This window comes from Rhineura floridana, chromosome 6 (genome assembly GCF_030035675.1).
Source record: "Rhineura floridana isolate rRhiFlo1 chromosome 6, rRhiFlo1.hap2, whole genome shotgun sequence".
Classification (NCBI taxonomy): domain Eukaryota; kingdom Metazoa; phylum Chordata; class Lepidosauria; order Squamata; family Rhineuridae; genus Rhineura; species Rhineura floridana.
The window spans coordinates 93,796,631-93,810,806 of NC_084485.1; the positions used below are offsets into that span (position 1 = coordinate 93,796,631).

General features: G+C 39.9%; 1 protein-coding gene across 5 annotated transcripts in view; it reads right to left on the reverse strand.

The window, feature by feature from the left end:
• Positions 1-14,176, reverse strand: part of LOC133387723 (NADH-cytochrome b5 reductase-like) — a 20,017-nt gene continuing 5,841 nt past the window's right edge. For all 5 annotated transcript variants that reach the window (XM_061633073.1, XM_061633075.1, XM_061633074.1 and 2 more), the window contains 4 exons: positions 12,857-12,944; positions 8,924-9,028; positions 6,431-6,634; positions 1-3,808 (listed from right to left, as the gene is read on the reverse strand). In XM_061633073.1, the coding sequence (XP_061489057.1) occupies positions 3,605-3,808; positions 6,431-6,634; positions 8,924-9,028; positions 12,857-12,944 (601 nt within the window). In that variant the 3' untranslated portion in view covers positions 1-3,604. The remainder of the gene's footprint in view (positions 3,809-6,430; positions 6,635-8,923; positions 9,029-12,856; positions 12,945-14,176) is intronic.

Sequence of the window (14,176 nt, forward strand, 5' to 3'; positions counted from 1 at the left end):
CACATTTAATAACACTTTTATTAAAAAAAAAAACAATTTAAAAACGCATGCTAAAATGCCTGGGTGGAGAGGAAAGACCTTGGCTGTAACCTGAGGTATTTTTGTGCAGGGAGTACTTTTGGCCAGAAATCCCAGACAGCCTTGACAGAAAATGACTACGTGGAGCATGGTGATGATGGCAGCAAGAACTTCAGGTGCAGCATTTTGAAGGCCCTTGAGGCTCAAATAACACGTGGTTTTCAGGGTTTCTTTGTTTGTGGGAAATGTGAGTGCAGTCTGCAGAGTGGCAGTGGGGAAGAAGTGGTTTTCTCTTAGTTATTTTTGCATACAAAATTCCCAATCCGCAGCCTTATCCTCTGCAATATGGGTACAATAATGGCGGACTGTATTAGCAGGGTAATTCAAAAAAATGTTTACAAACTCAGGTGTGAAAAAAGACAACGGGGTTGGTAAAAAAGATCCAAGTTAGGAGATTATTTATTTATTGCATTTGTATACTGCCCCATAGCTGAAGCTCTCCTAAATGCAGCAGTGTAGTGACAAATATAGAAGTGCAGAGTCCCTTCATGAGTCATTAAGATTGGTCTCACAGGCCAAATTTGACTGATGTTGCCACCCACCTGTCAATCACATGACATGATTATGGTGTCAAATGTTTGGTAAGTGGGCTCTCCAACCCACCTATCCAAACTCCTTGCAGGGGGTCCCCAAGCCACAACAGCCTACTGGCAATCAGGTGCTTGGAAACTGTTGCACATGGGGCTTTCCCAGCCCTGTGCTCAGGACTTCACAAAACACCAAACATAGGGCAAGCAAAGTGGTTCTTTCTTCCCTCCCCGGGGACACACACAAAGAAGCTGGTATTTTGCAGGTATCGCTGCGTGCAAGAGAGGTCCCTCTCACAGCTGAGTTGCAAAAAAAAAAGTTTCTTCCCCATGTGTTTTGCGTTATCAGCTGAGAGGATTTATTTTTTGCACATGATGCCAGCAAAATACAAGGGGCATTGCTTGACAAGCAATTCTTTCTTCTTGCATAGACTCACTGCAGACATCACAGAGTGAGTGAGGGGAGAAAGAGAAAGGGGCTAAGAAGAGTGAGTGGAGAGTGAGGTGAGATGGCATTTCCTCACAAAGGGGGCAAAGGCAGGCAGCCTGAAGAAAGAAGGCTGCCTGTAAAATACAAGGGGAATTGTTTGTAAAGCGGTTCTTTCCCCCCCTCAATTGTACTTTTTGCAGATTATCTTTGAGGAAGTGGGGGGGGGGGAATAGACAGAACCTCACACAGGGTGGGGGAAGACAGAAAGAGCAAAGGGCTAAGAAAGTGGACAAAGAGCAAAGCTGCCTGTATTTTACAAGGGGAAGAAACCTGCTTTTCGTAGATCAGCTGTGAGGAGTTCTCTTGAGTGCAGTGATGGCTATAAAATACCCCCCCTCTTCTTAGCCCTTTATCTCCCACCCATTCAATTTCTCACAGACAATCTACTGCAAAAAGCACCATCAAGGGGAAAAATGCTTTACAAGCAATGCACCTTGCATTTTACAAGTGGCCTTATTTCTTTCATCCCCTTTCTCTGTGAGAAAACACTGCTTTGCCTCACTCTAAGCCCCATCCTCCCCCCCCCCCCCGGTGTGGCTACCCTCCACTTTGGCTGCAGTCTGCATGCAACTGTTTAAAGCCCTTCATTTTAGTAAGATTCTGATGCAACCTCCCTCCCAAATTGGACTTGGCTGTCCCTCCTCTGTAAAAGTCCTTTTAACTCCTGCTGACTTTCTCCCTCCTCCTGTCTCTCTCCTCCACACAACGACATTTATAATGACTGCTAATTGGCTGTAGTGACTGCTGACCTTGCTGGATTCTCCCCCTCTCCCCTAAGGCAAGAGAAAAGGGTGTTGCTTTTAAAAGTAAGCACATGGCAGCTTGATTGGCTATACTCAGAGGGACACCTGGAGGGGGCCACCTGCAAAAAAGTGATGGGTCTTCATCTCGGGGCATTTCCCCCTTCAATGCACAGCTGCCTAAATGTCAGTCTCAGCTATGACTTCATTTGTTGTCTTAGGACAGACAGGTGGGAGGAGACAAATTCTCATAAAACCAATGGGCAGAAGAGCGCATGTACATTTTGCCTCGTATCTCAGACTCTACAAGGGCTAGAGATTTGTGTCTTCTTTTTTAAAAAAAAACCTGGGAATTTGGGGAGTATGGTTCGATCCAGGGTGAGGTGGGGGTATTGCCCACCTTGCAGATGCCCTATAGGCATCCTCTGTAATATAGCAAGAGATCCATTCCTGAGGTACACTTTTTAAAGCATGTGGTTCAGCTACTCGGCATGTGAAAATGTCTCGGGTCAGCCCAATTAGTGTTAGCTGCTGGAGGAGCAAGAGGAGCAAGTAGGCTCCAATCACCAATCTGCTCAATGAGAAGGTCATCTCCACAAGTGACAGGGAATTATTATTAATTAGATTTCTTACCTGCCCTTCACCAGAAAGTCCCACAATGGGTTACAGCAATATAAAAGTATAATATTAAAACTAGTTAAAATAATTTAATTCAAATTAATAGAGTGGGTGCTAAAATCATGTATCTCAGGTGTCAAAGGACAGGGTAAAGAAGTGAATCTTTAGCATATGATGAAAACTATAGTGAAGGTGCCAGGCACACTTCTATATGGAAGGAATTTCATAGCTTAGGGGCAGTAGAGCACATTGCAATAATCGAATCCGGAAATTACTAGAGCATGGAATACAATGGCTAAGTCAGCCTTTCCCAACTAGTGGGCCACCAGATGTTGTTGGACCACAACTCCCATCAGCCTCAGCCAGCATGGACAATGGTCAGGAAAGATGGGAATTGTGGTCCAACAACATCTGGTGGCCTACTAGTTGGGAAAGGCTGGGCTAAGCCATCTCTGTCCAAAAGGGGCTATAGCTGGAAAACCAGTCATAGCTGGAAATAGGCACTCCTAGCCACTGAAGCTACCTGAACTTCCAGTGACAATGTTGGATCCAGGAATACCCCCCAAGCTGTGGATCTGTGCCTTCCAGGTGAGTGCAACAATCTAAAATAGGCTGTCTCCCCACCTCTCAGATCCAAGAGCTCAGAACTCATAATGCTTCTGTCTTATCAGGATTCTGCTTCAAGCTCCATATCCAGCTCGTCACTGCTTCCAAACATTAGTCTAGCACCTGAACTGCCTCTCCTGATTCAGATCCCAGTGGTTTCAAATAGATGTTAAATAGCATGGGGAACAAGATGGTATCCTGTGGGATGTCACAGTAAAACTTCCATTGTGCCAAGCAATATCCCCCCATAATTACTTTCTGGAAACGGCCAAGAATAACTTGCTGCAAATGGGACTAGATTTATATCTTTAGTTAGATTTAGATTTAGTTACTGTAAACTGCCCAGAGAGCTTCGGCTATGGGGCGGTGTACAAATACAATAAATAAATAAATATCACCAGTTGTGGTATTTGCTCATTTATGGGATTCTTTAACCTACTCTTAGGACAGGAAGCACAAATGTGGACGGATTGGCATAAATCCAAACTGACCAAAGGTAGATTAAAGTTATTTGTAGCAAAGATAATGTTATTTGTTGAAATCCTTTAAAATATAAAATACAAATCTTCTTTAAGACCAACGGCTTTCAAGCATCTCTTCATATCTTCACTAAATGTCACTGAGCCACATATCAATACAAAAGGTTGTCTCCTACATGTGTTCACCATACCCTTAATCAAGTTTTCATTTATTCGGCCAATGTGTGTGTTTTCTTGAAAGCTCCATGGCAGATTTTCAAGCGAACATTCCTGAAGAGGCAAAAGACAATGGAAAATAATCTAAAGAAACATATGGCCAGTACTAAATTTATTAAAGGAGGCTGGTAAGGTCAAAATTCAATCTTTGTTTGAAAAATAATAATCTCAAAGTTCACTATGAGGAATACATCCATATTCAAGTCCTACACTCTTTTCTTGGATTTTGGAGGGGGATATTATTATTATTGTTGTTGTTATTGCTGTAGTAGAAATGCAAAAACCAATATGGAAGAATTTTTTGCTCATGCTGTTTTTTGTGACTGCTCCATAAAAATATACTATTCAGAAGTCCAAATTGGGGTAAAATGTCACAACTAATTTTAGTTGGATCAGGGCCAGTGCTTTTCACTCTTTTGAGATGACTGGTAGGGAAATTTATGAGATAGTTCTATTCTTCTTGACTAATCCCAATAAATTGGAAGCAAAAGTGCAAAAAATATAGTAATACAAGAAAGTCAGGAGTTCTGTTGAGTAAATCTTTTATTTATAGCAGCAGGCATTTTAACTGAATTTTGATTTTATAGTTTTAGCTGATCTTTATTTTCATTATATTGATTTTTTGCACATGAAGATAGTAATTAAGCAGTATATAAATTGTACAAATAAATAAATCCAAAAAGGACTGTGCCTGAAGATTAGCAAATCACAGTATCAGCCATTTTGGTCTCTCTGCCAAACAATTATTTGAGTATGTTGCTTTAGAAGTATAAGCTGAGTCCTGTGGAGTTGTGTTCATAGGGTGGGGAGTCAGTTATTAGCAGATGTATTTGTGTTGTTTTTAGGAGGACATAGTGGGGTAGAGACAAAATTTGTTAGACCAAATAGGCTACAGAAATATATCAAATGAAAGTGGTGAGATCATACTAGTTGTCTCAGTTCCTTGATGCCTGTAGCTAGGAGTGAATCTGATCTCATGATGTTCTTGCCACAAACAGGATTCTGATCTGTACCTGTGCTTCCCAGAACTAGCATGAGAAAGTCCTTCTTGCATTTCCCTGTGTTGGGGATCAGGAAGCTGACTTGAGCAGCAAGCTAGTTCTTTTTGCTCACAATCCTGTTTTAGAAACTCCAAGTCAAGCAGTAAGCCACCTTCAGCCATTGAGTTCAAGTAGAAATATTTAGGATTCATTGGCTGCATTTGTTCACCTTCCTAGCTTACTCTAAGCTAGACTCCAAGTATTGTGGGGTATAAAGGGCGTTGAAATGAAATCATTTCAACGCACTAGCTGCCTTTGCTCTAAGACTCAATGGCCACTCATACTTGGCTTAATAAATTGAGATACAAATAAGCCTCATTTTCCGCTTATTTATACAGTCACTTTGCTCATTCCTTTGAAGGGAGGAGTAAACAAGCCACAAAGCCCTCAGCTGGTATAGCTTTCTAGTGCATCCAAACCAAGAAACTATGTTTTATGGTTTTTGAACAAGCCAAGATATAAAGCCATGATTTAAACATGGCTTCACATCCTGGCTTGTTTAGAAGGGAAGCCATTAACCACAGTTTCCTGGTTGTATGCAACAGTAAGCTATAAACTGAAGATTTCCCGGCTTGCACCCACACCACTTAAAATCTAGTTTACAGTAAACCAGAAAATATACCTTAATCCATACTACACATTCCATTTCTAGAGACTGGCAGTTCTTATATGGCTTAGGGCTCAGATTTGATAGGACATCCATTTGCTACCATCGTGCCTGTTTTGATCCTTGAACCCTGACCACAGACTCTACAGTTGCTCTGACCACCTCTTTGGGGAATTCTCCTTTTTCTGCAGTGTACCACATGTGATTTCTTCTTCCTCTGAAAGCAGACAGAAATTTACTCATACTGTCTCAAACACCTGCATTTCCCTTGATATGGAAATCATATGAACACAAGAAACTGTCTTATAATTATTAAGACCAGTGCTCCATCCTGCCGGGAGGAAGGACGGGATATAAATCTAATAAATAAATAAAATAATATTGTTTATAGTAACTGGTAGTGGGCTCCATAGCATTTCTTACAAGGGATCCTCTCAGCTCTACCTGGAAATACCAAGGATTGAACCTGGGACTTTCTACATCACAGATGGAAAACTCAGGCTGGAGAGCCTCCAGGTCCCTCTTTCTGGCCCTTGGAACTCTTACCAAACCATGCCTCGTCCCTCACTGGCCCTGCCGTTTTAGCCTGGCTGGAATGTGTCCTTGAGCTGTGATCATTCTTTTTGCTTGCCTGGGTGGAAGACCAAGAGACAAGGAAATGGGATGTAGAAACCTCTGGCTTTTGCATGGCTGGAATGTAGCCTGCTGTAGGATAAGTCCACACCCATTGCTCTTGCCACTTTTGCCCCTGGGTCCACCCACCACTGGCATGTGGGCCCTAGAACATTGCCCCTAGAACGTGAGGGATTGTGGTTATTGAGTTGAGAAAGGTTCCTCACCCCTGTTCTACATGTAAAGCATGTGCTATGGTCCTTTTCTCAGTTACAAAAGCTAGGCATTTCAGTGCAGGGCTGAGCCAGCTGCAATCCACATAACCTGAAAGTTCATGCATCAACTGAGGGGAAGCTTGTTACACTATCACACAAGTAGGGAAGGAAGTACTATCAAAATTCCCTATCAGAACATTACCTGGCTTAATACGTAAAATGCCCTTACGTTCCAGAATCGAGATTGCTCTTGAAGAAGAGACTTCATGTAAATATTTTCAAAATTCTTGAAGCAGCCCACTAGAGTTACAAATGTTTCATCATCCTCATTTTCTGTTACATGCTGAAGAATAGGAAGCATTGGTGCTAGACCAGTACCAGAAGCAAGCATGAGAAGTTCTCCATACTAAAAAGTAAACAGAAGATGGTGAACTCATTTTAGTAATGGGAAATTGAAAAACACTAATACATAAGCTGAATTCATAATACCAATTCATCATTTTGACCTATAAAAAAAAGTTTGAACCTTGCCTAACTTAGGGATTGTCTTTTCTCCTCTGATAATCATCTCCATTATAGTCAATTGAAAAAAACTTATCTGGCAATAATTCCCACTGAACTTCTGAATAGACATGACAGGATTGTCCTTATTTAATTACATATGTAAACAACATCCTTTTGCCTGGCTGCATAAAATGTCTCTGGAATTGAGCTCTAAAATAGACAGAATAGACAACTTGTCCTTGGTTATATTTGCCAGTCTTTACCCCAGCATCCTGGGATACAAGAAATCAACCTCTTCTGTCCAACACTTTTGTCAACAATTCATGATGCCCTTGTTCTTTAGGAACACCGCCCTCAGTTCACCTATGCCTTCTGAACTGGACCTGTCCTCATTCATGGATATTTGTATATATGTATGAAAAAGGTTAAGTTAGCAGTGGCCAGCATTCATGTTATATTTCCAAGGAAGTATTCTATGCTGAACATATTTTTCAGCTCAGATTAGCCATGTTTTCAGTCAGATAGCTTATGATTACTCTGTTAGTTCAATCCAGAGTCTTGAATCAATTACATCTACCTTTACTTAATTAAATTTAATTAAAATACATCTACCTTTGGAGGATCCGGAATCATAACCATTCTACAAAAAATCAATTCCACAATGTTGCATAAACAAAAAAGTTTTTCCCCTATTTGTTTTGCTCAGCAGAAGGGCACTACTTATGAATAGAAAAATCAGAAAATTAACAGAATTCCATTATTTTATCTAAACCTTTAGTACTTATTGTATGGCTAGTGCCTGCATGTAACCCATGTTGGCTTATCTAGCAACTCTCTGCAGTTTCAAAACAAACCAACTTCAAAACCATAGCTTATGAAGCTGTTTTGTTTAATCTGAACACAGTCACTGATAAATCATGAACCTGGGTTCAAGATGCATACAACAGGCTTGTAGCTGCAAGGAAAACTATAAGTAAACAGTTCATAAATCCTCCTCCCAGTTGTCCAGGAGGAGGAGAGGGGAGTGCATGAGCCCAAGCATCAACTGGGTTCATTCCAGCAAGTGCATGTTGTGCTAAACCATGGTGCAAACATGGTCAGTACTGAAATTCAGATGAGAAGGAAGTTTTCAAGGGCTAATGAGGCAAACATGGTAAGTGGACAGTGCTCAGAGGGGACTCAAGCCTTGTAGCTTATCCTTCCTATCACTTGAGGACTGCAATATTACAGCACAATTCCATATTTGGAAGAAAGTCTATTTTGTCCAATGGGACATGCCCCCTCAGGAGCATATTTAGGATTGCAGCCTTGATGATCAAATCCGGATGAAAATTACATCAAATCTGACTCATTGCTGTTCTTTATCATCTGCTGTATTTTCTCCCCTTAACTAAATTTCATACAAATATTATGTAAAAATATCAAACAACAGAGAGAGAAAGAAAATGATTCAATCTCTCTTCTCCCCTCTCCTCATACATCTTACTGATCTTCACTGAACTCCCAGTAAGGTGTATGGGTTTATGTTTTCCTGTACCTTAATGGCCTACATTATAAACAGGCTCCATTTTTCAATAAAACAATTATCCATTTGTTGGCTCTCTCTAACCCTCACAATATTGGTCAGCTTTACCATATTTGCAATATCCTATGGTTTTGTGATCCATTCATTAGGGGTTTTATAGTTTTTCTCCAGTTGGAGAGTATAACCTGTCTCTCAGCTGAATTCTTATAACGTAATGGTTTTCCCCTCATTTCCTAAAACCAAGAATAGAAAGCCATCCCTCTGGCAATTCACTACCTATTATAATGGCTTCATATTTGAATGTATCTCATTGGCATTGTATTGTTCATTTAATTTTGTATTATGTTTTTAAATAGTATATTGAAAACTGCTGTGACATGTGGCATCCAGAAAACAGAAAGTTAATACCCTGATATGACATACATCACATAGCTGGAGATACAGGTAACAGGTGGTTTTATCTCACTGTACTTCTTTAAGTCTCCTTTGCAAACCAGGGAGGGTAGGGGTACGTTCTAGATTTTCAGTTTTGATGTTATTATATTGAACTTGGATTTGTTTAGTAAAACTCAATAAAGAAAGATAAAACTGAAAAGTCCCCTGTGATTGCTATGTAATGAAGGATGGTCTGTAAATGTGTTTTATAAAGAAAAAGTTAAGTTTTACTTGATTGGCTGTGTAAGGAAAGCCTCCAAATGGTCCTCTCCAAAAAACTGAATCTCCTTCTTTCCAGGATTTTATGTATTGTGACATTAGTCCATCTTCATAGCACTTGTAAAAGAAGCACAAAACAAATAATAATATTAATTTTGAGGTAAAAATTCAAGTTTAAATTCTACCAGTCAGATTTCATCAACTAGAACAGAGAGTCTTCTGTGCATTTTAAAAGACCATTTGAAAAAAAATTAAAAGCCTAGCACAAAGATATTTAATTTGGGACTTGAGTTACCAGAGTCTAGTTTTAGTATATGTTAATTCATTGAAGTGCATGCAAACTAAAGGTAGTCAATTGCTTTGCACTGTGATTGTGCTAACTAAGCTGGGTAACAGATAAAACCACTCAGGTATTTCAAAACCTGTTCTGACGGCAAACAGCATTGCATCCAAGACTTTTACTAACAGATACACAAAACAGCACCCACCACATGCAATCATGTATTCTTTGAGGAAGTCTGTGCATTTATAGGAAAAAGAATGCTTTCTGAATAGTGAACTTCAAATGAACACTGCCTCTTTGATAATTTATTCCTGGTCTGGTACTTGCTACCTTTGTAACACTTCTTTCATCTATGATTTTGGAGTAGAATGGGTTCACGTTAAGACAATGTATCACACAAAAACCTGTCACAATAAAAGCCCTGAATACTTTCTCAATAAAAATGAGTGTTAAAAACACTAGGAATTAAGGGAGATAGCCATTGCTAAGGCTGCCAACTTTGTACTGGCTCTGCTCTTATGCCTTTAGCATGACACACAGAAAATAACTCCCAGAGGGATAAGCTATTGGAGAAAAAGCAACAAGGTGTATTGTAGCACTTTAGAGATTTACAAATTTAATATGGCATAAGATTCCATGGATTAAAGTCAACTTCATCGGTGAAGTGTACTCTAGTCCATGAAAACCTATGCTGCAGTATATGTGTTAGACTTCAAAGGTGCTACAGTAGGACTCTTTTTTCCCCCACATAAATTTAGCAGATGGAGCTTTTCTTATCATGGATCTCCATGCCAGGAGACATTTCTGGTAATAATAAATAAGGCACAGCAGTAGGGTCAGAGGGGGGAAAGCTGGTACTTCTGGCCATAGTGAGAAGGCAGAAGGGATGCTAAATTAAAGGTGTGGAGAGAGAAGATTTCAATTACTATGTTACCCATTGGGTGGGAGATTGGTTGCAGCAGAGAGAACGTATTTAGAGCTGAATAGTTTCTTCCTGATTCTAATGGAGAAATGACCAAACTGGATTATAATGAATTCTTGTAAATAGAAGAGAAGGAGAAATTCCTGAAGAGAAAACCTCTATGCCAGGTTTTACACCAAAAAACACCATAACATTATAGAATCACTCAAAGGGAGGGTTAAGCACAGAAAATCGCCACTCACTTGCACTTAACTGTAGTATCACAAATGCAGTGCCGTAATCATGGGACACAGGGGTGTCTGAACAGCACTTGGATTGCATAGTAATAATAATAATATAGTACTTCCAAAAATTGCCTGAATAGTGAGAAATACACTACAATCTACAGAGCAAGTTATACAAATGGGTGCTTTACGATGGGTGTTCCATCTCTTTTGTTACTGCCAGAGAATAACTATGGTTCCCTTTGGGATGAAAGGTTCTATATAAAGGGAGGGTGTTATTATAATCATTACTACTATTATCGAAATGCAGAACTTGTGTGTAATAAGCAAGTATATATGAAATTTCACAGTCAGTCTATAAAGGTAACCTATTAATGCAGCTCAAATGTAGCATTTCCCCCTCCAATTGATACAATAATGGAGAAATGATCCACCCACAAGTGTCTTATAAAAGCTATACATACTTCAAAAGGAGTATAATTCTTGTTCAAACTATCACACAATCAATGACAAAATCCTGAAAAGCACACACTCCTGGAAGGTGAGCAGAGGGCAAAATCATGGTTCCTTTTACCTGCCTGGAAGACCTAGCACTTGAGGTTCGAGATTTACAGTGAAATCTGTCTTCTTTTGAGAAAGCGTAAATACAGATTTAAAAGATATACTTGATTTTGATATTCCTAAGCTCATAATTATTTACATTTGTACTTATCCTTGTTGAGGCTTAGCTAACATTCCTTCTGAAAAGGACTCAAAGGCTACAGTCAATAAATCGCTTAAACCCATGGAGAAATCATTGAATTTACTCAGGAGAGTAAATCATGGAGTGATTGAGATTGATCCTAAAAACACTATAGCTGTCTTACATAACAGAATGGAATGCACGGTAGTGACCATAGTTGGTGGTCAGTCTGGCTATGTTGCCTGTCACATACCACAATGGAATAGAATACTATTATGCATGGTTTTTTTGTAACAGTAATCACTGGTATGGAATATTGCTGCCCATAGCAACCATTTTGTGCTGGTACCTATGGCACTTTTATCAAGGTATAAACACTGGCACCTCATTTTTAACCAATAAAAGCACTGCTATTGTGGGCATAAAGATGTATGCCAGGGGTGGGGAACCTTTGGCTCTCTAGATGTTGCTGAACTACAGCTTCCATCATCTCTGTCCATTGGCCATGGCCATGCTTGGTGAAGCTGATGGGTGTTGTAGTTCAGCAACTTCTGGAGGGCCAAAGGTTCCCTACACCTGATTTATACCTATATAGACGGCTCCATAGTGTCCAAAATGATTTTATGATGGTGTGTGGATGATTCATCGTCATCCTTTTTACTCCTCTCACCCCATCTCTTACGTACAGATAGAAGACAGCATTGTGAATAAAAAGAAAGAAGAGGAAGGACCTCAGCAGGCACTACAAAACCCTTCACAATAATGAAATGTTGCAGCCCGATATGCACCAACTAGAGGCCCTTCTCTGAGGACGATTCAGTTTACGCAACTTAATGATAAGTTAATGTGTGTTGTGCTGTCAACTGGACTGACCTGGGTGTGGTCTAATGCAGCAAAATTGGGTGGTAAGATTGACAGAACCACTTCAGACTGCTGGTGTGCACGCGCACAGGCGGTGTATGTGTGTCACATTTTAAAATACTCCCTTGTGCTGAAAGCACATTGCATACAGAAAACTACAGATCAGGAAAAGTTGTATTTATTTATTTTTAGAAAAACTTGCATTCTACTTTTCTCTTCCAAAAAGGGGTTGCTCCAAGAGGCTAACAAGATACAAAGTTTTAAAAATAATATTTTAAAAAATCTGTCATTAAAACAATTATCATAACCAACCAAGTCTATAAACAGCATCATAAATCAGGAAGGCACAAAGAGCGCATAGAGCCAGAGATAACAATACATACATAGAATTGAGCAAAAACAGAATCAAAAGTTTGATTTTGTTTTTTTAAAGAAATCTTCAAACCCCAGCAAAACACAAATATAGAGGTAGATAATCAAACCTCTTGGGGCAGGGATTTCCGTATGTGGAGTGCTGCCACAGAAAAAGCCCTCTCACTTGTTGCCACCAGCCGTGCCTCAGAAAGCACTGGTAAGGGGGGAATGGGGTTATGTCACGGCTGTTCTCTATATCATTCGAAAAAATGAAAATAAATAAAGCAAGCAAGCAAACAAGCAGTGGTACATGTAGCCTGACCTTCATGTGCCAGTTTTTGTTTGAAGGAACTTTCCAAACTGGTTCACCTTGCCTGAAATGGTACAATCTGGAATCCTATCACTTCAGTCTACCACCTCATCCAGCTATATCCGTAGACCAGGCCTTGCTTCAGAGGGGGCAGGGCGGAATTCCACATATTGTTTAGGACTAACAAGCCAAATCTTTGACTGCAGGCTTCTAGTTATTAAAGTACAAGGCTAAACACTCAGCTGGCATAGAAGATGACTTGCTTCCTACATCAAGCTGTTAATCTATAGAACAAAGGCAGCTATTTACCTTTATTAAAACTTCAAAGTACCCTTCGGTATTCACAGGAGTAATTGGAGTATAGGCTCTCTGAACTTCCAAACCATTCACCAGTCCTCTGAGGAAGAAAAAGAGAGAAAGACAGAGGAAGGGAACCCTGATTTGAATCTCTTACAATTCCTATCAGCAGAGTACTGCACTCTCAGTAAAGGCTGCTGCCTGAAAAGCACTGCAGGTATCCTTCCTCCTTCCCCATGGGCTGTCCTTTGCCAAGCCAGACAATAGATCATTCCCTCCCATTTTGCAGTGAAATCAGAGATCCAAGGCATTGAAATAACCTGAGATTTTTTCCTCACACACAGCTATACCCACCTTTCCTGGGGCCAGATGGGCTACACAGCCAGCCTAGCTGTTTTGGGTGATACAGCTATGCTGCTCACAGAGTAAGGAAAGTACAGAACTATACGGAGAGGGAGAGAGAGATTTTAAAGGGATGATATAAACAATGTTGGCCAGATACTGAATATATGGAAATAATATTAACAAAAGACATCCCACACCTGAAATTCTGAAATTGGGAATACTCCCAACTAGATGTAGAAAGAGTAACAAAAACTATCATGTAAAATCACACTTGTCTCACAGAGGTCAATGGCACTACTCCTTGGCTTAACCAAGAGTAATAAGTGAATTGAATAATGCAGGCAAGCTTTTCCCATCCATTTTCTTGAAGCTTTCAGTCATTTATTTCCTGACACACTAAAAGCCACTTTTCATGTTACAACTCCAACAGGCATTAAAAAACCAGTCAGAAAATGACAGATGATGTGCTCCTTTGTAACATGGGAATGTTCAATCCATCTGGATTTATTCTTTGATATGTCAGATTAAAGTGGTCAAGTTATGTAGCATGACACAAGCAGAGAGCCAAGAAGATCCTGAAAGTTTAGCAAGATGTTATTGCCACTTTACAATTCTATCCCTACATGTGTTAGAAACATCCCTGAATAGCTGCATTCAGCCTACCATGCTGTCAGTGGTGATTTAATCCACTGAACTGAAGAAACTATAGCTCACATCACAATACAGGCAACTTCACCCAGTTTAAGGAAACTGACTTAAGTCACAGTCATCTTAAAAGTCCAAAAATGACTTGCAGAGGAATATATCTCCTGGCTTTCACTGTCAATCAATTACAAACTAACAACGGACAATTCAGGGTAGTTGTTTCTATAATCTGTAATCAAGTTACGTGAAACATCTAGCTATTAGAATTCGATATATAACTTCCATATCGCTGTAATTCTCTGCAAACCGCGACTTTATTAATCTGTCTGTTCTTAATGACTC